At 46.4% G+C, this 23,998-nt stretch overlaps 1 protein-coding gene across 1 annotated transcript in view; it reads right to left on the bottom strand.

Moving 5' to 3' along the window:
- MPP1 (MAGUK p55 scaffold protein 1) overlaps positions 1-17,634 on the bottom strand; it is a 31,511-nt gene extending 13,877 nt beyond the window's left edge. The window contains exons 1-4 of the mRNA XM_004022237.5: positions 17,421-17,634; positions 3,136-3,279; positions 2,672-2,750; positions 1,680-1,765 (exon numbers count right to left, since the gene is read on the bottom strand). Coding sequence (XP_004022286.1) covers positions 1,680-1,765; positions 2,672-2,750; positions 3,136-3,279; positions 17,421-17,522 — 411 coding nt within the window. The 5' untranslated portion in view covers positions 17,523-17,634. The remainder of the gene's footprint in view (positions 1-1,679; positions 1,766-2,671; positions 2,751-3,135; positions 3,280-17,420) is intronic.
- Between the last annotated feature and the right edge of the window lie 6,364 nt (positions 17,635-23,998).

The following is a 23,998-nucleotide window of genomic DNA, read 5'->3' on the forward strand; positions in this document are numbered from 1 at the left end:
ATTGCGCAGTAGTTTGAGCATTCTTTGGCATTGCCCTTTGGGATTGGAATGAAAACTGACCTTTTCCAGTCCTGTGGCCACTGTTGAGTTTGCCAAATTTGCTGGCATATTGGGTGCAGCACTTTCACAGCATCATCTTTCAGGATTTTAAATAGCTCAACTGGAATTCCATCACCTCCAGTAGCTTTGTTCGTAGTGATGCTTCCTAAGGCCCTCTTGGCTTTGCATTCCAGGATGGCTGGCTTTAGGTGAGTGATCACATCATCATGATTATCTGTGTCAGAAGATCTTTTTGGTATAGCTCTTCTGTGTATTCTTGCCAGCTCTTCTTAACATCTTCTGCTTCTGTTAGGTCCACACCATTCCTGTCCTTTATTGTGCCCATCTTTGCATGAAATGTTCCCTTGGTATCTCTAAGTTTCTTGAACAGATCTCTAGTCTTTCCCATTCTATTATTTTCCTCTATTTCTTTGCATTGATCACTGAGGATGGCTTTCTTATCTCTTCTTTCTATTCTTTGGAACTCTGCATTTAGGTGGTATATCTTTCCTTTTCACCTTTGCCTTTTGCCTCTCTTCTTTTCTCAGCTATTTGTAAGGCCTCCTCAGACAACATCTTGCTTTTTTGCATTTCTTTTTCTTGGGGATGGTCTTGATCACTGCCTCCTGTACAATGTCATGAACCTCTGTCCATAGTTCATCAGGCACTCTGTCTATCAGATCTAATCCCTTGAATCTATTTGTCACTTCCACTATATAATTGTAAGGGATTTCATTTAGGTCATACCTAAATGGTCTAGTGTTTTCCCCTACTTTCTCCAATTTAAGTTTGAATTTGGCAATAAGGAGTTCATGATTTGAGCCACAGTCAGCTCCCAGTCTAGCTTTTGCTGACTGTATAGAGCTTCTCCATCTCTGGCTACAAAGAATATAATCAATCTGATTTTGGTATTGACCATCTGGTGATGTCCATATGTAGAGTCTTCTCCTGTGTTGGAGGGTGTTTGCTATGACCAGTGCATTCTCTCGGCAAAGTTCTGTTAGCCTTTGCCCTGCTTCATTCTGTACTCCAAGGCCAAATTTGCCTGTTACTCTAGGTGTCTCCTGACTTCCTACTTTTGCATTCCAGTCCCCTATAATGAAAAGGACATCTTTGGGGGTTTTAGTTCTAGAATGTCTTTTAGGTTTTCAGAGAACCATTCAACTTCAGCTTCTTAAGCTTTAGTGGTTGGGTCATAGACTTGGATTACTGTGATATTGACTGGTTTGTCTTGGAAATGAACAGAGATCATTCTGTCTTTTTGACGTTTCATCTATTAGTCCAATTGCTCTCTGTAAGAAATCTATAACAGAAGAATAGTGATTACTAGCATCTTCGTGTTACAGATGACTTAGAGAAGTGAATTTTGCTCCAAATCACAGGGCTGGAGTAAAGAAGAATGGGATTCAGGGCTGCCGTTAAAGACTGAGGACTTCTGGCACTCAGTACAGAGCTCTTTCTAGACACACTGGGTCATCTGCCTTGTTTTAGAAGTTTACTAAATGAAAACAGAGAGTTGTCATTTCTTGAGTGATAAGAGGCCCTTCAATGAGGTATAAACACTTCCACAGAAAAATGCGGTACGTGGACAGCAATTCCGATCCACAGTTCACCAAGACAAGGGCAGAGTGGATACCCACCATCGCCTTCTGCAGCTGATCTACCGAGTGATTAGTCACGTTTGTGCCGTTGATTTCTAGGATCTCGTCCCCAACGTGAAGTGAGCCTACCATCAAAAGAACACAGGTTCAGACAAGAGCTGTCAATAGGAGTCAAAACACTGCAGGAAAGAAACTGTGATTTGTAGCACGTGATACAAAAGATTGTGTAAAAAAAAACACACAGGGTTGGAAGTATTCGACCACAAGAGACTGGAATATTCTATTGATGGCCCTCTGGGTCCTATGAGGACCAGCACCGGGAAGCTGACTATGTCTTCTGCCTTGACTTCAGAACTCCGAGTGAAGAATAAAAGTTACCTGATCCTTAAAATGTCCTGGAACTAGAGTGCCCCTGATCTCTGGGGCTTCTGATAACAGCTATACACACTCAAAGAAACCAGAAAGTGAAGAACTTGGCACTCTGAAGTCACCAGCAAGCTTGATGTTTTTCTGCTGTTAAGCTAAAACCTCCAAACACTACCAAGTGGTCAAGTTAATCACTGTTTAGAATCTATGTGATTCTCTGTGAAGAGTGGTTATCTTACCTGCACTCCCCTAGATACAAAGAAAAGTGTTTTTACTAAAGGATGCATCTGCAAATTGATGGCTGCTTCCCATGAAGGAGATACAGCAGTTACTGAAATACGTATTAATGTCTATTTGCTTAGTTGGTTTTTTCTTTTTTTTTTTTTTCTGGCCATGCTGTTTAGCTAACGGAATCTTAGTTCCCTGACCAGGGATTGAACTAGGGCCCACGGCCGTGAGAATACTGAGTCCTAAATACTGATGTGCCAGGGAATTCCCTATTTTCTCAGTTTAACTGGTAGCCCCAGAAGGCAGAGATGGTCTCTTTGCTTCACTGCTATGTATTCAGAGGCGAATGAAAGGGGTTGCATATTGTAATTGCTCAAATGTTACCTAACAGGAAATACAGTCGTGTCACAAAGTATAGAAGAAGGCTGGACCTATACCTTGTCTGTGGACCATGCCCCCATGGAGAATTCTGGCCACCGTACATGACTGCTTCTCGTTCAGCTTCAGCGTGATTCCCTGGAAGACAGACAAAGCCATAGCATGCTTGACTGTGAGCTATTTCTGAGCTGATCTTGTTTTGTTTGTTTTAGTTCTATCAGTTTATTGCTACCAACCCTCCACCCTCATGTGTGCATGCTCAGTCCTGTAACCCAACGGACTGTAGCCCGCCAGGCTCCTCTTTGTCCATGGACATTTCCAGGCAGGAATACTGGAGTTGGTTGCTGTTTCCGTCTCCAGGCTGAGCTGATCTTTAAGACATCTGAAAGTGATTTCTTGGGAGAAAGGCTTTCTGTCTCCATCACCTGGGGCGTCAACCACTGGAAGGGACCAGGAAGCCCGCTCTGAGGCGGAGGCATGGGGTGGGGGTTGGGGGGTGATGGTGGCAAAAAACAAGGGTTACCATGGGCTCCTCGGTGACCTTCTCGAACTGGATGAGCCGCACCTTCCGGGCCTCCTGGCCCTGAGTCTGGGCCGGGCTCCCCAGGGCAGCGGGCCCATTGGTGTACATGTCCTCCATCACAGCACTCAGCTGGGGTGACACAGGCTGGTGGGGCAAAAGAGCAGAGCATTGGATGAAGCAAGTGGCTGAGGCGACCCCTAGGATATCACTGCAGGTTTACAACCCCCAAAGCTACAGAAAGTGAAAGTGAAGTCGCTCAGTCGTGTCTGACTCTTTGCGACCCCTTGGACTGTAGCCCACAAGGCTCCTGCATCCAGGGAATTTTCTAAGCAAGAGTACTGGAGTGGGTGGCCATTTCCTTCTCCAGGGGATCTTCCTGACATAGGGATCGAACCCAGGTCTCCTGCATTGCGGGCAGGCGCTTTACCATCTGAGCCACCAGGGAATCCCAAGCTACATAAACCAATGCTTATCCCCTTAGGCTGGTAGCTGACTGCATCCAATTTGATGGGCCATGTTATTTATCCTATCATTTTGCCTTTTCATACTGGATACTGAAAGAGAAATGCCCCAGGTCAGTAGGTGCCTTATATGCTACTGGAGATCAGTGGAGAAATAACTCCAGAAAGAATGAAGGGATGGAGTCAAAGCAAAAACAATACCCAGTTGTGGATGTGACTGGTGACAGAAGCAAGGTCTGATGCTTATAAAGAGCAATATGGCGTAGGAACCTGGAATATTAGGTCCATGAATCAAGGCAAATTGGAAGTGGTCAAACAGGAGATGACAAGAGTGAAAGTCAACATTCTAAGAATCAACGAACTAAAATGGGCTGGAATGGGTGAATTTAACTTGGATGACCATTATATCTACTACTGTGGGCAGGGATCCCTTAGAAGAAATGGAGTAGCCATCATGGTCAACAAAAGAGTCCAAAATGCAGTACTTGGATGCGATCTCAAAAAAGACAGAATGATTTCTGTTCATTTCCAAGGCAAACCATTCAATATCACAGTAATCCAAGTCTATGCCTCAACCGGTAATGCTGAAGAAGCTGAAGTTGAACGGTTCTATGAAGACCTACAAGACCTTTTAGAACTAACACCCAAAAAAGATGTCCTTTTCATTATAGGGGACTGGAATGCAAAAGTAGGAAGTCAAGGAACACCTGGAGTAACAGGCAAATTTGGCCTTGGAATATGGAATGAAGCAGGGCAAAGGCTAATAGAGTTTTGCCAAGAGAACGCACTGGTCATAGCAAACACCCTCTTCCAACAACACAAGAGAAGACTCTACACATGGACATCACCAGATGGTCAACACCAAAATCAGATTGATTATATTCTTTGCAGCCAAAGATGGAGAAGCTCTATAGTCAACAAAAACTAGACTGGGAGCTGACTGTGGTTCAGATCATGAGCTCCTTATTGCCAAATTCAGACTTAAATTGAAGAAAGTGGGGAAAACCACTAGACCATTCAGGTGTGACCTAAAACAAATCCCTGATGATTATACAGTGGAAGTGAGAAATAGATTTAAGGGACTAGATCTGATAGACAGAGTGCCTGATGAACTATGGACAGAGGTTTGTGACACTGTACAGGAGACAGGAGTCAAGAGCATCCCCGTGGAAAAGATATACAAAAAAGCAAAATGGCTGTCTGGGGAGCCCTTAGAAATAGCTGTGAAAAGAAGAGAAGTGAAAAGCAAAGGAGAAAAGGAAATATATAAGCATCTGGGGAATTCCCTGGTGGTCCAGTGGCTAAGACTCTGAGCTCCCAGTGCAGGGGGCCCAGGTTCGATCCCTGGTCAGGGAGCTAGATCCCACATGCTACAACTAAGACCCAGAGCAGCCAAATAAATAAATAAAAATTTAAAAAAAAAAAAAAAAAAAAAGAAATATATAAGCATCTGAATGCAAAATTCCAAAGAATAGCAAGAAGAGATAAGAAAGCCTTCTTCAGTGATCAATGCAAAGAAATAGAGGAAAACAACAGAATGAGAAAGACTAGAAATCTCTTCAAGGAAATTAGAGATACCAAGGGAACATTTCATGCAAAAATGGGCTCGATAAAGGACAGAAATGGTCTGGACCTAACAGAAGCAGAAGATATTAAGAAGAGGTGGCAAGAATACACAGAAGAAAGGTACAAAAAAGATCTCCACGACTCAGATAATCATGATGGTGTGATCACTCACCTAGAGCCAGACATCCTGGAATGTGAAGTCAAGTGGGCCTTAGAAAGCATCACTACGAACAAAGCTAGTGGAGGTGATGGAATTCCAGATGAGCTACTTCAAATCCTGAAAGATGATACTGTGAAAGTGCTGCACTCAATATGCCAGCAAATTTGGAAAACTCAGCAGTGGCCACAGGACTGGAAAAGGTCAGTTTTCATTCCAGTCCCAAAGAAAGGCAATACCAAAGCATGCTCAAACTACTGCACAATTGCACTCATCTCACACGCTAGTAAAGTAATGCTCAAAATTCTCCAAGCCAGGCTTCAGCAACACGTGAACCGTGAACTTCCTGATGTTCAAGCTGGTTTTAGAAAAGGCAGAGGAACCAGAAACCAAACTGCCAACATCCGCTGGATCATGGAAAAAGCAAGAGAGTTCCAGAAAACATCTATTTCTGCTTTATTGACTATGCCAAAGCCTTTGACTGTGTGGATCACAATAAACTGTGGAAAATTCTGAAAGAGATGGGAATATCAGACCACCTGACCTGCCTCTTGAGAAACCTATATGCAGGTCAGGAAGCAACTGTTAGAACTGGACATGGACCAACAGACGGGTTCCAAACAGGAAAAGGAGTACGTCAAGGCTGTATATTGTCACCCTGTTTATTTAATTTATATGCAGAGTACCTCATGAGAAACGCTGGACTGGAAGAAACACAAGCTGGAATCAAGATTGCTGGGAGAAATATCAATAACCTGAGATATGCAAATGACACCACCCTTATGGCAGAAAGTGAAGAGGAACTAAAAAGCCTCTTGATGAAAGTGAAAGAGGAGAGTGAAAAAGTTGGCTTAAAGCTCAACATTCAAAAAACGAAGATCATGGCATCTGGTCCCATCACTTTATGGCAAATAGATGGGGAAACAGTGGAAACAGTGTCAGACTTAATTTTTGGGGGCTCCAAAATCACTGCAGATGGTGACTGCAGCCATGAAATTAAAAGACGCTTACTCCTTGGAAAGAAAGCTATGACCAACCTAGATAGCATATTGAAAAGCAGAGACATTACTTTGCCAACAAAGGTCTGTCTAGTCAAGGCTTTGTTTTTTCCAGTGGTCATGTATGGATGTGAGAGTTGGACCCTGAATAATGCTGAGTGGCAAAGAATTGATGCTTTTGAAGTGTGGTGTTGGAGAAGACTCTTAAGAGTCCCTCGGAGTGCAAGGAGATCCAACCAGTCCATTCTAAAGGACATCTGCCCTGGGTTCCTTTGGAAGGAATAACGCTAAAGCTGATACTCCAGTACTTTGGCCAGCTCATGTGAAGAGTTGACTCATTGGAAAAGACTCTGATGCTGAGAGGGATTGGGGGCAGGAGGAGAAGGGGACGACGTAGGATGAGATGGCTAGATGGCATCACCGACTGGATGGATGTGAGTTTGAGTGAACTCCAGGAGTTGGTGATGGACAGGGAGGCCTGGCGTGCTGCGATTCATGGGGTCGCAAAAAGTCGGACATGACTGAGTGACTGAACTGAACTGAACTGAACTGTTATTTATCCAATGGGCCACCCCTCCCATTGGCCTGAGGTGCCACGTGAACTGTGATTCATTGACCCCAACCATGCAGACAGCACAGCCGGATGAATTACACTCTGGAAAGACTCTGCATGATACATCTGAAGTTAATTTAAGGCCTCTGGCCTGGGCAGGAGGACAGACAGAAGGCTGGTCTTGGTAATCCATGGTGCCAGGTCAACCCCACATGGGCAGCAGGAATGTTCATCCCCACCTGACTTTAGACAAAACCAGACAGTTGGCAACGCCAAACAGAAAAGGTGAGACAGCCAAGCTTTGAGAAAAGCAGCACAGCGCATTGTCAAAACCGGGGAGGAAGCAGAAGTGCCTTCTATCTGACACAAAAGAGCCAAACGACAACTAAAAAATATAAATAGCTCGAAATGAAGTAACTCCCCTGAGACAGGCAAAGGTTTAGTAGGCACAGAGAGCGATAATCATAGATGCAGACAGTTGTCCCATCAAAACTAACACCTTCTCACCAAAAGACGATCAAGAGGTATGAAGGCATGCCATAGCCTGACTGTAAAAGCTGCAATACATACGTCTGACAGAGACTTATTTATACCCAGAACATGTGAAGAACTCTTATGACTCAATAACAGGATGACAAGCGAGGAAAAGACAGAATGTTTGAACGGACGCTTCATTTCAGAAGGCCACATGCACTACAAGACCCTACAAGCACTGTAATCAGGGAAATACTGGGTGGGCCAAAAAGTTCTTTTGCACTTTTTCATAAGATGTACTAGGGAGCTGATGGTGAAAAAGACAAGTTTAGCACACACTGACCCTAGGCCCTGTCAACCACACTTCGAAGTGTTCACCCAGAAGAAAAGACACAGGGTTGCACATGGATGTTCACAGCAGCTTTATTCACCCACAGGAGGTTGCAGAAACAAGAAAAGGACCAAAATGTTGACAAAGGGGTCAACATGCATCAGTCTGAAAAGTGTGATGTTGAGTGAAAGAAGCTTTAGGCAAAAGAGTACACATTAGATGAGCCCATTCGTGAGGTTTTAGAACATGCCTAAATGACAATAACAACATTGAAGATGGTGGTTGCCTCTGATGGGATGGGAAGGGGTAGGCTGGGTAGAATATGAGAGATACTTCTGAAAATGCTCTCACCCACTCCGGGTCAAATATTCAATCAGGACAATAGGGAAGGATTCTGCTGCACATGGATGGCGGCTGTGATCCAGCCACAGCAGGGGTGGCGGTGCCCCTCAGAGGCCATGGGGAGGGAAGATATTCCCAATGGGTGGGACCAGGAGGACACCTCATCAGCCAGTTGGTGGCAAAGGAGAAATGGGAAGATTCCCCAGGGAGGAACAGCTAGCTCCATCTATGATCTGTCTCTCCAGATCTATTGCAATCAGGAAAGTCCCAAAAAAGAGAAACTGCCCTGGGCAGCAGCTAGCACTTCTCCAAACTCACGTGACATGGCTTTCCACAGCGCTATGAAAGCAGAAGTGTCTAACAAAGGATTGTATTTAGCAAAGTAACTGATGAGATGTAACTCATGTAACTCATGTAACTGATGTAACTCATGACACCAGAGCTACAGGGCACTTCAAGACCATCTACAGTAGATGAGTTACCTCTACCTCTGTGCAAAGTGTCCTAGCACACACAGATACCATGGAGCCATGAAAAGGAGGTTCAGGGGTTGACCTCAAAGAAATGTTGTTAAGTGAAAAAAAAAAGGTGGGGGAAGGAAAGGTATGCTGTGAAACAGAAGAAAATCTTCATATCTGCTTGTAAACATGTCATCTCTCTCTGGAAGGACATGTGAACAACATGGAGGAACTGGGAGACAAGAGAAGGGGCTCAGAAGAAAACTGGATTCATTTCAGATTAATCTCTAAACAGGCACATGAAAGCCTTCTCTTGTGGCAAGATAGAATTTTCCTAAGTGAGTGTCATTTAGATTCAAGTTGGGAGCTTAAGGACTTGTGTGTAGTGTGGACCCTATTTTTTTTTTTTAGATACTCATTTATTTGACTGTGCTGGGTCTTAGTTGCAGTCGGCAGGATCTAGTTCTCAGAGCAGGGATTGAACCCATGGAAAAGTCTGAGCCTTGGAAAAGTCCCTGGGCCCTACTGAAAGGAGATCCCAAGGAAGGAAGGTAAATAGAAACCTACACACACACAAAAGGAAGTCATGAGGATGAGACATTTCAAAAATGTTCCAGCAGACGGCAGAGCCAAGAATGTGCACCCAAAAGAAACTAGCTGGGGAGGATTGCAGGAAGGAGGAAGCTGGAGTCTCATCAACCAGAACTGGAGATCAGGCTGTCCCAGGCTGCACAAGGGGCTGAAAAAAGAACTGAGCTCGGCATCTGGTCATCCCTAACAAGATCAGGGAGAAGCTGGATCAGTGAGAAACAGAATAAAGCTGTTGGGTTGGCCACCAGTCAGAATAATACAAAAGCCTCTACCGATGTTCCCTTTTTAGCATCGACCTACAGCAAGTTGCAAAACAATTGTAGGTAAAGAACAGACTGTAAATGTCAGAACCCTTACAACATCAAGGTCCTCACACACACGACAGAAAAGAATGAAGGGAAGGGTCTTCCAATCCTGGGAGACCAGCGAGAAGGAAAGCTGTCAAAGGAATGAACGGAGAATTTTTAGTTCTGCTGGATTTTGGCCACACGCTTGGGTTGCATTTAGTGACAGTCAGAAGGCTTGTCCTTGTGGAACCAAGAGGAGTCCCTTCTTGCTGCAACTAGAGAATGCCTGAGCTCAGCCATGAAGACCCAGCAGAGACAAAAACAGAAAAACAAACCAGTACTATTAAAAAAAAGAAAGAAAACCACAAGGAAATATCACCATGCAGCCATCAGAGCAGCTATGATCAAAACCAGTGACAAGACTAGTCATAAGGATGGAAAGAAACTGAATCTCTCATCCATGGCTGGTGGCAGTGTAAAATGGGACAGCCATTCAGGAAAAGAATTGGGTGATTACTTAGAAAACAAAATGAGTACTTTACAAGTGAGCAATGCTGGTAAAGAATCACAGGGAGACCTGGATTAGATCCCTTGGTTGGGAAGATCCCCTGGAGAAGGGAAAGGCTACCCACTCCAGTATTCTGGCCTGGAGAATTCCACGGACTGCATAGTCCATAGGGTCGTGAAGAATAGGACGCGACTGAGAGACTTTCACTGTATTCACTGTAATGGAAAAATACAAATGTAAATGTAAAACCTGCTACATGAAGGTTCGTACCTGGGCTGGATGAAGCACAAGCTGTAATCAAGATTGCCGGGAGAAACATCAATAACCTTAGATATGCAGATGATACTACCCTTATGGCAAAAAGTGAAGAGGAATTAAAAAGCCTCTTGATGAAAGTGAAAGAGGAGAGTGAAAAAGTTGGCTTAAAGCACAACATTCAGAAAACTAAGATCATGGCATCTGGTCCCATCACTTCAAGGCAAATAGACGGGGAAACAGTGGAAACAGTGAGAGATTTTATTTGGGGGGGCACTCCAAAATCACTGCAGATGGTGACTTCAGCCATGAAATTAAAAAACACTTACTGCTTCCCTGGTGGCTCAGACGGCAAAGTGTCTGCCTATAATGCAGGAGACCTGGGTTCAATCCCTGGGTCGGGAAGATGTCCTGGAGAAGGAAATGGTAACCCACTCCAGTATTCTTGCCTGGAAAATCCCATGGACAGAGAAGCCTGGTAGGCTACAGGCCATGGGGTCACAAAGAGTCAGACATTACTGAGTGACTTCACTTTCACTTTATTCCTTGGAAGGAAAGTTATCACCAACCTAGACAGCATATTAAAAAGCAGAGACATTACTTTGTCGACAAAGGTCCGTCTAGTCAAGGCTATGGTTTTTCCAGTGGTCATGTATGGATATGAGAGTTGGACTATAAAGAAAGCTGAGCACCGAAGAATTGATGCTTTTGAACTGTGGTGTTGGAGAAGACACTTGAGAGTCCCTTGAATTGCAAGGAGATCCACATAGTTCATCCTAAAGGAGATCAGTCCTGGGTGTTCATTGGAAGGTCTGATGTTGAAGCTGAAACTCCAATACTTTGGCCACCTGATGCAAAGAGCTGACTGGGACCTGACTGACCCTGATGCTGGGAAAGATTGAAGGCAGGAAGAGAAGGGGACGACAGAGGATAAGATGGTTGGATGGCACCACTGGCTCAATGGAGATGAGTTTGGGTAGACTCCAGGAGTTGGTATTGGACAGGGAGGCCTGGTGTGCTGCAGTTCATGGGGTTGCAAAGAGTTGGATACGACTGAGTGACTGAACTGAACTGAAGGTTCATACAGATTTACTCACAGTAACTCAAACCTGGAAACAACCAGGAGTATCTATCACAAGTGAGCAGCTCAACAGACTATGATCCATCCAGACTTTGGGATGATTCCCAGCAATAGAAATATTGCCAATGATTTGATTCCAGGTATATAACGTTATTGGGATGACAAAATTACAGAGCTGGAAAACAGACTAGTGGTGGTGGTTACGTATCTTCACACACGTGACAAAATGGCCCAGAGCTACACTTACATGTCACAGCAATGTCAAGTCCATGGTTTTGACAATGTACTATTATTGATCTCGTAGGAGACAGAGTTGAAGTTATTGCAAAAAAGTTGCAAAACAGCTGGCAGGTTGCACTTGTTTGCACCCAAAGAGCTGTAACTAAGAGAGCACAGTAACCAATGGGGAGAGGCAACAACAAACCGTGGAGAAAGTTGCAGGAATCTGGGGTTGGAATGAACAGGCTACAGCACATGGTGACCCCAGAGCTTCTCAAAGCATTACCCACAGCGACGTGGAAGCATGTGACATCAAGTTGGAAGAATTATTTCTGTTAAATTAAGCACCTTATTTGTTTTCACCATGTTGCAGGTATTAAGAGATTTGAACGGATAGACTGAGGAGTTCAAGGATCACTGACTGCATGCCTGACTTGCCCTGATTCTGACTTACAAATCTTTGTTCACTAGTAATCGTGGGGTGAGAAAGCTCAAAATCAAACCCGCAGATTCATTCCATGGATCTGCCAGCAACTACCACTTGCTGCTGCTGCTGCTGCTGCTAAGTCACTTCAGTCGTGTCCAACTCTGCGACCCCAGAGACGGCAGCCCACCAGGCTCCCCCATCCTTGGGATTCTCCAGGCAAGAACACTGGAATGGGTTGCCATTTCCTTCTCCAATGCATGAAAGTGAAAAGTGAAAGTGAAGTCGCTCAGTTGTGTCTGACTCCTAGCAACCCCATGGACTGCAGCCTACCAGGCTCCTCCATCCATGGGATTTGCCAGGCAAGAATACTGGAGTGGGTTGCCATTGCCTTCTCCAAACATGTACCACTTACATGTCTTACAACCCAGCAATGCTGGTAAAGAATCTGCCTGCAATGCAGGAGATTTGGGTTCGATCCATATAACCAGGGATTCATCAGTAACCCTAGCGGGTAAAGGTGGCCATAAAGTTTGGAAACAGATCAGATTCTCTTATCATGTGCTGTAAAGTACCATCAAGAAAGCATTTCTTATGATTCATCTGGGTTTGCAGACATGGTGGAGCCCTACATAACATTCTCAACAAGGACAGAGTCAAAAGTCAGTCCACAGAAGACCGAGTGAACTTGGCAAGGGGGTGGATGCCTGCGTGATTGGGGGCCTCATCTCTTCATTCAGCTCCAGGACACGTCAGCCTTTAAATTAAGGACTCACAAAGCCTGCCAGAGGTAGAACACATCAAACCCAGAAAAGATCAACACTTGCTATGCCAAACGCTGGGCTTTTCAATGTGCTTATCCGTCAAGACAGTCCCCCTTCCTAATGACTCAGAGCCACTATTACACTCCCTCAGAAGCTGCCAGTGATGAGAGAGATACCCGGAATGCTCTGACCTGGCACCCGAAGAACCAACTCGCACCCATGGGGCGCACCCCAAGCACCACCTGATACCCCTGCTCTGACCGCTCTTTGATGGCACCTGGCATGCCAGCCCCTGGCACCCCCAGCCCGCAGACAATTGCGAGGAAGGGCAAGACAGACAGACAGATGTGTGCGGAGCAGGGGCTGCAGGCTGCAATTGGTTCCCCGTCTCTCCTGTCCTGCCCCTCAACTGCTGGAACTTGGCGTGTTTCCACAGCTGGTAAGACACGTGCCTTCCAAAGGGTGGCAGAGACTTTCCATGGTTTGTTCTGGGACTTACTGGCCCCACACTGGACCACAATGTTGAGTCCTTCCCAGTGCCATGAGCACCCGTGCCAGGTGATTACAAAGTGATACAAGCAATGCTGAGCAAACAACATCGGGCAAAGGTGTTCGATTGCTTTCTGTGATACCAGTACCCCCTCTGGCCAGGGAGGCCCCCAGCCACACCCAGGCAAGATGGGGGATGGCTGTCCCGCATGAGGAGGGTGCAGGGCTGCCCTTTGCTCTGCAGCCTCTCAGGGGCTCATAATCACACAAACTGCTGGGGTGGCAAGACCTGGCCTCTGAAACCCTCTTCAGAGGAAACATCTGCAGTGGGTTCAAAGGGCAGAGGCAGCAGCTCAGAGGAAGCTGGGATTAAAAAAGAGAGAGAGATGAAAAAACAAACTTAGCGGCAGGTGGCAGAGGTGGATGACTTGAGCAGGGGCCACCAAGTCACATTAAGAGCTGGTGCCAGTGACGGGAGGGAAAGAATCAACATCTGTTAGGCTGATGGATAAGCCCTCTGCCCACTGTTTCCAGGTACCGTGGGGCTTCCCTGAGAGCTCGGTTGGGAAAGAAGCTGCCTGCAATGCAGGAGACCCAGGTTTGATTCCTGGGCCAGGAAGTTCCCTTGGAGAAGGGCTAAGCTACCCACTCCAGCATTCTTGGGCTTCCCTGGGGGCTCAGCTGGGAAAGAATCTACCTGTAGTACGGGAGACCTGGGCTCAGTCCCTGGGTTGGGAAGATCCCCTGGAGAAGGGAAAGGCTGCTACCCACTCCAAGATCCTGTCCTGGAGAATTCCACAGACTGTACTGTCAGTGGGGTCGCCCAGAGTTGGACATGACTGAGCGACTTGAACAGACTCAGAAGAAGGCCCAGGCCAAGTAGGCAAGTGATGGCCCACACCAGACATCAGCTGCTCAGTCCTCCTGGGCCAGGGCAGGCTCCACATTGGGAAAGAACACAAGGAGAGAAAAAAAAAAAGAGAAAACCCAAGAGGGCTCAAGGTACCAGAAAAAAGGGGACACTGTTTCCCCACAAATATGAGAGCTGCACAAAAGGGCTGGGAGGAGAGCCTCAGAGGCAGGATTTTACGCAAGTCCTGGCTTCAGTCCTCATGAACCAGGTACCTGGGATGCAGGCAAACAAAGCACCTGCAGCAGGACTGGCAGGCTAGTGACTTCAGAGCACAAACGTGTACAATCGGCCCTGGGACACGATGGTTGTGAGCTGCCAAAGGTCCGCTGGCATGAGCATTTCTTGCACAGTCAACCCCGCAGCACCACACAATTCAGTCCAGGGTCGGTGGCCTCTGCTGGTGGCTGGAGGCTTATAGTCGTGGATGAACCATAGGGACGGAGGAATGAATGCGTATGGATACGGCTCAACTCTATGCCTCCACGTGAAGGAAAAAGGCAAAGTGAAGCCTCAGAAAATTCTGTTACACCAAGCTGTACTCTGGTTCCCTAATTTGGAGCATGTCTTCCCATTTCCCAGCTGTGGAGTCAGTTCTCCTTTGAGCAACAGTTAAAAACTTGAGCAACTGGTGCTTAAGGGAAAAAAAAAAAATCCCTGCCATCCATGAAATGCACCTGATTTCATCTCCCCCACCCCAGGGGACCTCTGGCGAAATCTCCAGACCTCTGTGAGCCCTGAATGTCCCCTCCCTGGAGCACTGTTGGCCGATGGCACCCTGGATATCTCCACCCTCAAACCTGTGCAACAGCAGATGAGGCCGAATCTGCTGGCCAGGAGCTCTGCTGAGTGGATACTCAGCTGGAGCCAGACTTCATTCGTGGGCCATTAGGCCCAAGTGAACTTTCAGGGACTTGCAACCTATTTCTTCAGCTCATGGGAAAGGGGTAACTTCAAACAGGCCAGCAGAGACAAGTAGGAATTTTACAACACATTTTATGTGCACTAAGTTACTGCCATAAAGAACAAGGTCACAGGGAGCTCATAAACTGTTTCTTCAAGGAAGGACACCTATAGTTAAATAGAGGAGGCAGCCTCCACTTCAAATGTATTGCAACATTGTGTTCTGATAAGACTTTTTCAGTTATCAAATACAGACTACAATCAGAAGGGAAACTTTGGTTTTTGAGTCTTTAGAACTTTTACCAAAAGCAATCCTCCTCAATGAAATGTTTGGCAACAGGAATTTCTGAATTGCTTTAAAGCCAACAGCTTCCTCGGAGGGAAGGTGAACCTCAGGAAATAAGAAATCAGCCAGTTTGTGGGGTCAGGCCACCCCTCATGGTGTGGAGGTTCTCCCTCCGAGGTCCACAGTTGGGCAGTTCTGGAAGCTTTTCATTCTGTGCTTTACCAATTTTTCTTATCCCATCCTCAAATCCTTTCATGCAAACAAACTACATAGGCAGGAGACTGTATCTGGTATTGCAGGATAAACTCATGGCTCCACAAAAACTGCTGCTTACTCAGAGAGTAGTGACAGAGCTTCTGTTCAAAACTGCACACAATGAATCTCCCCAGCCTTTCCACCAGGGTCAGAAAGATCTCCAAGGGGTCGGGACACTGAGTTACAGGTGGCGCTCAGGTTGTGCAAAGTGAAAGCAGGCACACAGAAAGGCCTATGTAAGCTGGAGTCCATTTGTAGGACAGCCTCAAAAAGGCAAAGTGATAGTGTTTTCCAAATGCTGCTGGCGGTGGGGGGGGGTGGAGGTGGGGGTGTTCCATGCTTCTAGGGATGGCAGGGGGTTGGGGGGCAACCCTCAAGTACTGTGGTCACAGCTACAGGGTGGGATGTACATGCCCAATGTCAATGAACTGCACAAATCAGTGAATTCTATTAATGCAAAGTAAATCTCAATAAAGTTGCCAAAAGAAAATTCAATAAAGCGAGTTTGGCAGGGGGTGGGGACGGAGTTAAGGCTCAGCCAAGTGAGTTGACTGATGGGAAGAAAAGCAAAAAAAATCACATTTCCAAGCTTATGGGGAATCAAGGAGTTTCAGAGCTTGATCCCCTCCTAGCGCACTTGCCGCTGCCTAACTTGCAACTTTGCCTTCCCCACATGATCATCCCACTGCTCCTGGAAGCCTAGACTACCGCAATCCTGATTTGCAAAGACGGAAAAGTGTGAATATGGCACCCTGAGGGAAACAGCAAGCTCAATGCAGATACAGAATGCAGCCTCCCTCTGATGCCTCCCAGTCCACAGTCCGCAGCCTGCACACCAGTCTGCTGGGACCTGGGGGATCTGCAGTTTCATCATATGCCCAAGTGGATGGGTGCGCTGCATAACACGTCCACCTCTTCAGGCACTTAGTAATTTGGGAACCATTTCCAAGGCCCCACGGATCAGGCATTTCACCTGGAAAAAGTGAGTGTGCAAACAGCCCTGCCCTGGAAGATCTTGGAGGTCTAGAAAAAGATTCACACTCGTGAGTTCCCAGGCCAGCTAGTGTCTGATGAGCCCTCTGTCTCTGGGTGTCTCTGTGGACATCCTCTCTTGGAACCTGGCCAGCAGGCTGTGAGGAGGCCAGGGAACATGGAAGGGCTGCCAGTGGGTGCTGGCTGATGGCTGACCACTGAGACCCAGCTTCAGTCTTCAGGTGAGTGAGTGGGCCTGGCATGCAGCCTTACCTTGAAGTCGCTCAGTCATATCAGACTCTTTGAGATCCATGGACTGTAGCCTACCAGGATCCTCCGTCCAGGGTATTTTCCAGGCAAGGGTACTGGAGTGGGTGGCCATTTCCTTCTCCAGGAGATCTTCCCGACCCAGGAACCAAACCAGACGCTTTACCCTCTGAGCCACCAGGGAAGCCCCAAGATAACAAGAGAATCAACTCTCCCGTATGGGCCATCTTTGAGGATAGAGGTGAGTTGCTATTTATGGGCCATCGCAGGAATCTTGGTGGGGGGGCGCAGAATTACTCCTGAGATGATGCCTGCCCACAGACACAGGCCACCCGGGTGCCCCCCAGCGCCAGAGGCCCCCGCAGAAATGCCACGGCATGGTGACTGAGCACTTTGAGGCCAGCGTTGGCTCTTACCACCAACCCTTTCTGCTGACACAAGCACTTAAGCAGACCTCCTCTGGGCTCTGTTCCTGAAAGTCTTCTCCGTGACCCCGACTCCGTCCACGCAGAAGTTTCCCCCGACCTTTCATCAGCTCTTGGGGCCAGGGGCCGCGGCCTCTGCCTATTCCCGCCTAGAGGCGCCGCGGAGTCCCGAGCCAAGGCGCCCAGAAGTCCCGCACAAGCCCCGGGGGTCAGGACCCCTCCCCGAGGGCAGGAGGGCGGACGGCGAGGCCCAGAGTCGGGGACCGGCCCTCACCGCATGCCGTTGGGGGGACCCCGGGAGCCGCTCACCTCGGGCCGGTTGTGCTTCTGCAGCAAGTGCTCCAAGTAGAGATCGGAGAGCGCCGTGCGCATGCCGCCCCCGCCCTCGCCCTCGCTCGCCTTCAGCGTCATCTTATGGGAGAGCCGGGCCGCCTGGGACGCGGGGGCCGCGGGGCCGCGGGACCGGGCAGAAGCTGGAGCGCGAGGGCCCGGGAGCCTGCGGCGCGCGGAGGCGGCGAAGGCTGCTGGGACTCGGCGCGCCTGGGCCGTCACCACCCCGCAGGAAGAGCGCCGGGCGCGCGGGGGCGTAGCCCCGCCCACTCTCCGCCTCTGAACACGCCCCCCGCCTGGTCTCCGCCCCCGAGGCCCCCAGGGGCCCGGCTCTGCGCACCTGGGCGCCGGGAAAGGGCGCACAAGTACATCTCTGAGAATTAAAGCCACGAAAACAAACAAACAAAAAATGGAAGGCTCAGTGGCAGCAAGGAGACCAACATTCCTTACGAAGGCCAGAGCGGGATTCCTTAGCACCCTCACACCTTCCTGGCGTTCACCCCAGCAGCGAAGGCACGAAAAACTTGCTGAACAAAACAAACATTTCCTGTGCTTACAGAGTTCAGGGCTGTGCGCCATCTGTACACACATTTGCCTGATAAACACCTGGCTCCTTGACCCAAAGGGAATAACCTCGCAGTATTACAAGCAGTACATTACTCTGCGTAATCTTGTTCCGTCCTTCCAGGACCTCTTGGCCAAGAAGAGAAAAACCCAACGGCCAAGAGTTTGCAGCCAAATCACCCAGTTTTCTCTGCTGAGAGACTGAGCTCATGTGATTGATGGATGGCTCCCTTCTCCAAGATTACCCTCAAGGAACTATAGAAGTCTGAGACACACACAGAGGGAGAGACAGACAGACAGACAGACACACACACACACACACACACACAGGGAGAGAGACACAGAGACACACACACACACAGAGGAAAGGGAACTATTGAAATTAAGACAGTGGGATACCGTGCACAGACAGATTGAATGAGCAATGAAATAGATTAGAAAATGCAGAGATGCACACTGGCCGGTGTGTAATTGTGGTATCTGATACAAGTGCCATGTTAGGTGAGTAAAGAGACACTTTTTATTAAACCACAGTTAGGAAATGTTTGGAGAAGGCAATGGCAACCCACTCCAGTGTTCTTGCCTGGAGAATCCCAGGGGTGGGGGAGCCTGATGGGCTGCCGTCAATGGGGTCGCACAGAGTCAGACACGACTGAAGTGACTTAGCAGCAGCAGCAGCAGCAGGAAATGTTTATTTATATTGAAAGAGAGGAACCTGGAACCATTCTGCATGCCATATGCAGAAATAAATGTATTCCAGATGGATTGAGGACTTCTCTGTCAAAAACACACTTCAAAGCTTTTGACTAAAAACATCAGCAAAGAACTTTTAGACTTTGGGATAGAGAAAGATTTCTTAAACAATGCAGACAAATCATTGACTGTAAAAAATATTGATCAGCTTGACTTTAACATTAAGAGATTTCACTCATCAAAAGGCAAACTAAAAAAGCAAAAAAGACCAGATGTGACTTGTGGAAAATATTTTCAATACAACTGATGAAGAATTCCTATTATGAATATATAAAGGTCTACAAATTAATAAGAAAAACACACACAACTCAGCAGATCAATGGGTTAAAAAAAAAACACGAATAAGCATTTCACAGATGGAGAAACACGCATGAACAATAAACATATGAACAGATGTTCAACCTCATTAGTGATCAAACCACAAGGAAATACCACTGTGCCTCCATTAAACTGTCACAAATTTAAAAGTCTAACAATATCAAGTGTTAGAGGAAATGAGAACCCATGTGAATTCTTGAACGTTGCTGCTGAGAGTCTACATTTGGCAATACTATTAGGAGAACAGCTTTGTGTTTCTTCAAATTGAACATGCATCTCCCCTCTGAGCCAGCAACCTCACTCCTAGATGTATATATTGATGCAATTCCAATAAAGGTCTCAACAGATAGGTTTTGTGAAACTGGAAAATCTCATTTTAAAATGTGTATGGACTTGTAAAGAACAATGTGGAGGGACTTGGCTTCCAGATCGCGCAACCTATAACAAAGTTATGTAACTAGGAGAGTGTAGGACAGGCACAGAAAGAGACAAATAGACCAATGGAGCAGAAAAGAGACAAGAAATGGTGACATGACAAGATGTGTTGCAGACCAGTAGGGAAAGGACACACTTGCACTTAGGGCAACTGGGCATACGGGGGATCAAAACAGAAACCAAGACTGGTCACAGGTGTAGGCACACAGGCTATCGAAACTATGGCAGCCAGAGAACTTCAGAGGCAGGGAGTCCTCGAGCAAAATGTAGCTGAAGCTTTTCCTGAGGCCAAGCTCAGAGTGGAAAAGTACTGGGAAGGCAAGTGGGCTGACTCCAAGGAGGGCTGGTCATACAGCTGGTCTTCTTTTCAACATGCACTCGCCTGTTTCTGGTCGGCTGGTTCCAGTTCAGTGTGCTCAGTGCTCAGAATGAGGCCTTGCTCCTGAGAATTTATTGCTTCTTGGAATTTATTGCAGCTATCTGCTTTTCTAAATTCCTAGAACTGCTTTGAGGCACAGAAATTTAGTTCAGAGTTCACGACTGGAAAAACATCGTTTCTCACAATTTTCTTTAAAAACTAAAATTAGGCTTGATCTCATCTCAAAGAAAACTTTATCCCGAGGAGCTGAAGGATGTAAAGGTGAAAGGCAAAACTGTAAAACTTTTAGAAGACAACAAGGGAGACATCCTTTATGACTTTTGGGTGGAAAGGGGTCCTTAAACAGACGCAAGGAAAATTATCACCAAATCACAAATACCACCACAATATTGAAAAGTCACTAGCCTCCAATTAAAATTAAAAAATTATCACCAAATCAGACAACATTAAAATCAAAATACAACTCTCAGAATAAGGGACGGTATGTTCCACATTTCTAGCCTACAACATATTAGTATAGTGAGTATACAAAGAAGTCCTACTGATCAATAAGGAAAAAATGAAGCTAAAATTAGAAAAATGGGCACAATTCATTAACAGGCATTTCATAGGAGAGAGATAAATGTCCTATCAACACAAGAAAAGATCTTCAATGTCATCAGGTGTCAGGGAAATGCCAAGTAAGAAAACAATAAGATACTATGTTCTATCCACCAGATTGGTTAAAAAAAAAAATGAAGACTATGATGTTATATCTTCTCAAGGGTGTGGGGTGATGGGGGCTCTTGGCCTTTGACTCAGAAAGGCAGTCACAGATGACACTTTTTAGAGAGACTTTTGCACGTGTACCCTACTAGACATGTGCAGTAATACTTCTGGAGGCTTTATTCAGAGTAGAAAAGACGGAAACAACACACATGCCTGTCCACCGTCAATGGGCCAAATGAGTAGAGGTCTTTTCATACAGTTGGGTTACAAAGGGGTCACTGCAGCTCCAGGCATCCACGTGGCAGAAACTCAAAACCAAAAAGAAGAAAAGCACAGAAGAGAGTGCACGCCTGTGGTTTCATTTTCAGAAAACTTAAAAACAGGCAAGGCTCTGGCATGAGGAGACCAGATGAGGATTACAGGGGGATGGGGAGAGGGGGGCCAGTGAGGAGGAGCTGCTGATCCTAAAGGGGAGGACAGTGAATGTGTCCGCTTTGTGGGAAGTCTCCAAACTATACACCTTTGACTTGTGCTCTTTGCTGTAGGTAGGTTATATTGCAAAAGAGAAGCTTGAAAAGTCTGGGGTAGCAAGTTTAGGGAGACTTCAGGAATTTGTAAAATCCCAGCAAAATTAAATAGTGGATTGCCTAACATAACTGGCATGGACTGCAGCCTACCAGGCTTCTCTGTCCATGGGATTTGCCAGGCAAGAGTACTGGAGTGGGTTGCCATTGCCTTCTCCAAACTGGCAAAAATATAAAGCAAATCAAGGACACAACAGTATATTCAAGAGAACAGGAGGGGGAGGTCTGTGAGCCTTGCACAAGTGCTGCATGGTAGCACGCCTGCAGCCTCTGACCCAGCCATTCCCCGTTCAGCAGTTTGCCTTAAGGAACAGTGTGGGCAAGATAAAAAGGACTGTGAAGGTGTGTGTAAGGAGGCAGCTTAGATTCCCCTCCCCAGCCCCCATGTGCTGCTTAGTGGGGGAAAATGTAAGTCCACATCCTGGCTGATTGAAAGCTCAACACAACCTGGGCAGTTCAACTTCCTCTTCAAGTCTGATCAGAGGACGGTCTCCTCTCACCAAGTGGAGTCTGAGACAGAGGATGTGTGCCAGGATCTTACCCCTGTATCAGTCAGAACATCCTTTTGATACATGAGGCAGGGTGCTCAGGGCTGGTACACCAGGATGACCCTCAGGGATGGGATGGGGAGGGAGGTGGGAGGAAAGGTCAGGATGGGGAACACATGTACACCTATGGCTGATTCATGTCAATGTAGGGCAAAAACCACCACAATATTGTATAGTAATTAGCCTCCAATTAAAATTTAAAACCAAGAAAAAAAAAGTGTATAACTCACTAGTTTTTAATAAATTAACAGATTTGTGTCAGCTTTCCAGTTTTTATATACCTATGCTGTTTAAGTTGCATGTAATTTAAATTATTCTTAAGCGTTTATTTACCTCAAGAATAAATGATAAGTATATTAAAAAAAAAAAAAGAATACCTGTTTGGTATTTCTCTTTGCATTTTTTGAGGCAATAAATTCCTAACCTCCTGTGGTTTGCCCGGACCCCAGCCCCTGGCTTGCTCAGGCCCAAAGTCCAGGAGGTATTCTCGAAGCTTCAATTCTTTCCCACTCCTCGTCCAGTCACTGTTCAAATCCTGATGGCTCTCACTTCTCCCTCCGTCCAGATTCTGACACTGACTACAACTTTGCCAATCCCACCCTGGTGCCAACAAGGCTATGTCTTGCCTGGATTTTGGGAAACCTCCTGGCTGGTCTCCCTGCTTTGGACCCTCTCAACATGGTGACTGAGATGACCCTTTAAAAACACCCATCAAATGACTTTCCCCACTTTCCATGGGCTCCCAGGACAACCCCGATCTTTTCCGAGGCCCACCAGGTCTTAACTCTGCCCCAGGCAGACTCTCACCCTAGTCCCCTGGAGCTGCTGTGTCTTTCACTCTAGCCAAGCTCGCTGTTTGCCTTGTTGCTTGCTCAGAACAGGAGGTGTGCCATAGTGTTTGCGGAGTGAGTGATTTCCAACTCGGAACAGCAAGTTCAGTGCAGCTCAGTTCAGTCGCCCAGTCGTGTCTGACTCTTTGCGACCCCATATACTGCAGCCCACCAGGCCTCCCTGTCCATCACCAACTCCTAGAGTTTACCCAAACCCATGTCCATTGAGTTGGTGATGCCATCCAACCATCTCATCCTCTGTCGTCCCCTTCTCCTTCTGCCTTCAACCTTTCCCAGCATCAGGGTCTTTTCCGATGAGTCAGTTCTTTTCATCAGGTGGCCCCAGCAAAGTGAAAAGCAAATGAATAATGTGTAAAACTATCACCTGCATTACATGTATAATAATGAACAAGTAGGAACACCCTAGGGCTTCCCTGGTGGCTCAGCTGGTAAAGAATCTGCCTGCAGTGTGAGAGACCTGGGTTCGATCCCTGGGTTGGGAAGATCCCCTGGAGAAGGGAAAGGCTACCCACTCCAGTATTCTGGCCTGGAGAATTCCATGGACTGTATAGTGCATGGGGTAAGTTATTATGGAGTGGTGATTAAATGACTTCAATTGAATCCACTGCAAGAAATATTACATGGCACTTACTGACACAGAAAGATAGCCACCATGTGTCATAGAGTGAAGGAAAAAGTAGGCTACAAAATATGATAGGTTGGTGAAAGAAAGGATCTCAGTGAGCGACTTTCTGTGATTGTGTATACATCAGCATTCACTCCATAAAAAAAGCCCATGTTTACATTTGTTTCGGAAATGCCTGTTCTACTCTTTTGTGGAGATCCATGTTAGCCTGTGAAAGGCTGTTAGAAGTGCTGGAGCAAAGAAATACGTTTACACTTATTTAATTCAACATCTCTCCAGCCTAATTGGCCACATAGAGTCCTATTGTCTCATAACATTTATTAAAATGGAGCTATTGCTTTGAAGAACAGATTTTGGGAAACTGATAGTATAAGAATAGAAAAAAGTTTGAAAGAAGATACACAAAGATGTAAAGAATGTTTGTTTCTGGGTGCTAGAATTATGGGTATTTTCTCCTCTTTCTATATTTTATGGTTTGTTTTTTTTTTTTTTTTTTTGCGATAAATATGTATTATTTGGGGCTTCTCAGATGGCTCAGTGGGAAAGAATTTGCCTTCCAATGCAGGAGACAAAGGTTCCGTCCCTGGATTGGGAAGATCCCCTGGAGGAGGAAATGGCAACCCAGTCTAGCATTCTTGTCTGGAAAATCCCACAGACAGAGGAGCCTGGAGGGCTATGGTCCATGAGGTCACAGACAGTCAGACACAACTGAGCATGAGCATGATGTATGATTTTATAATCAAAACAATAATGAGTCTATTATCATTTTGTTTCAATTGCATGTTTTAAAGG

Source organism: Ovis aries, chromosome X, assembly GCF_016772045.2.
Source record: "Ovis aries strain OAR_USU_Benz2616 breed Rambouillet chromosome X, ARS-UI_Ramb_v3.0, whole genome shotgun sequence".
Classification (NCBI taxonomy): domain Eukaryota; kingdom Metazoa; phylum Chordata; class Mammalia; order Artiodactyla; family Bovidae; genus Ovis; species Ovis aries.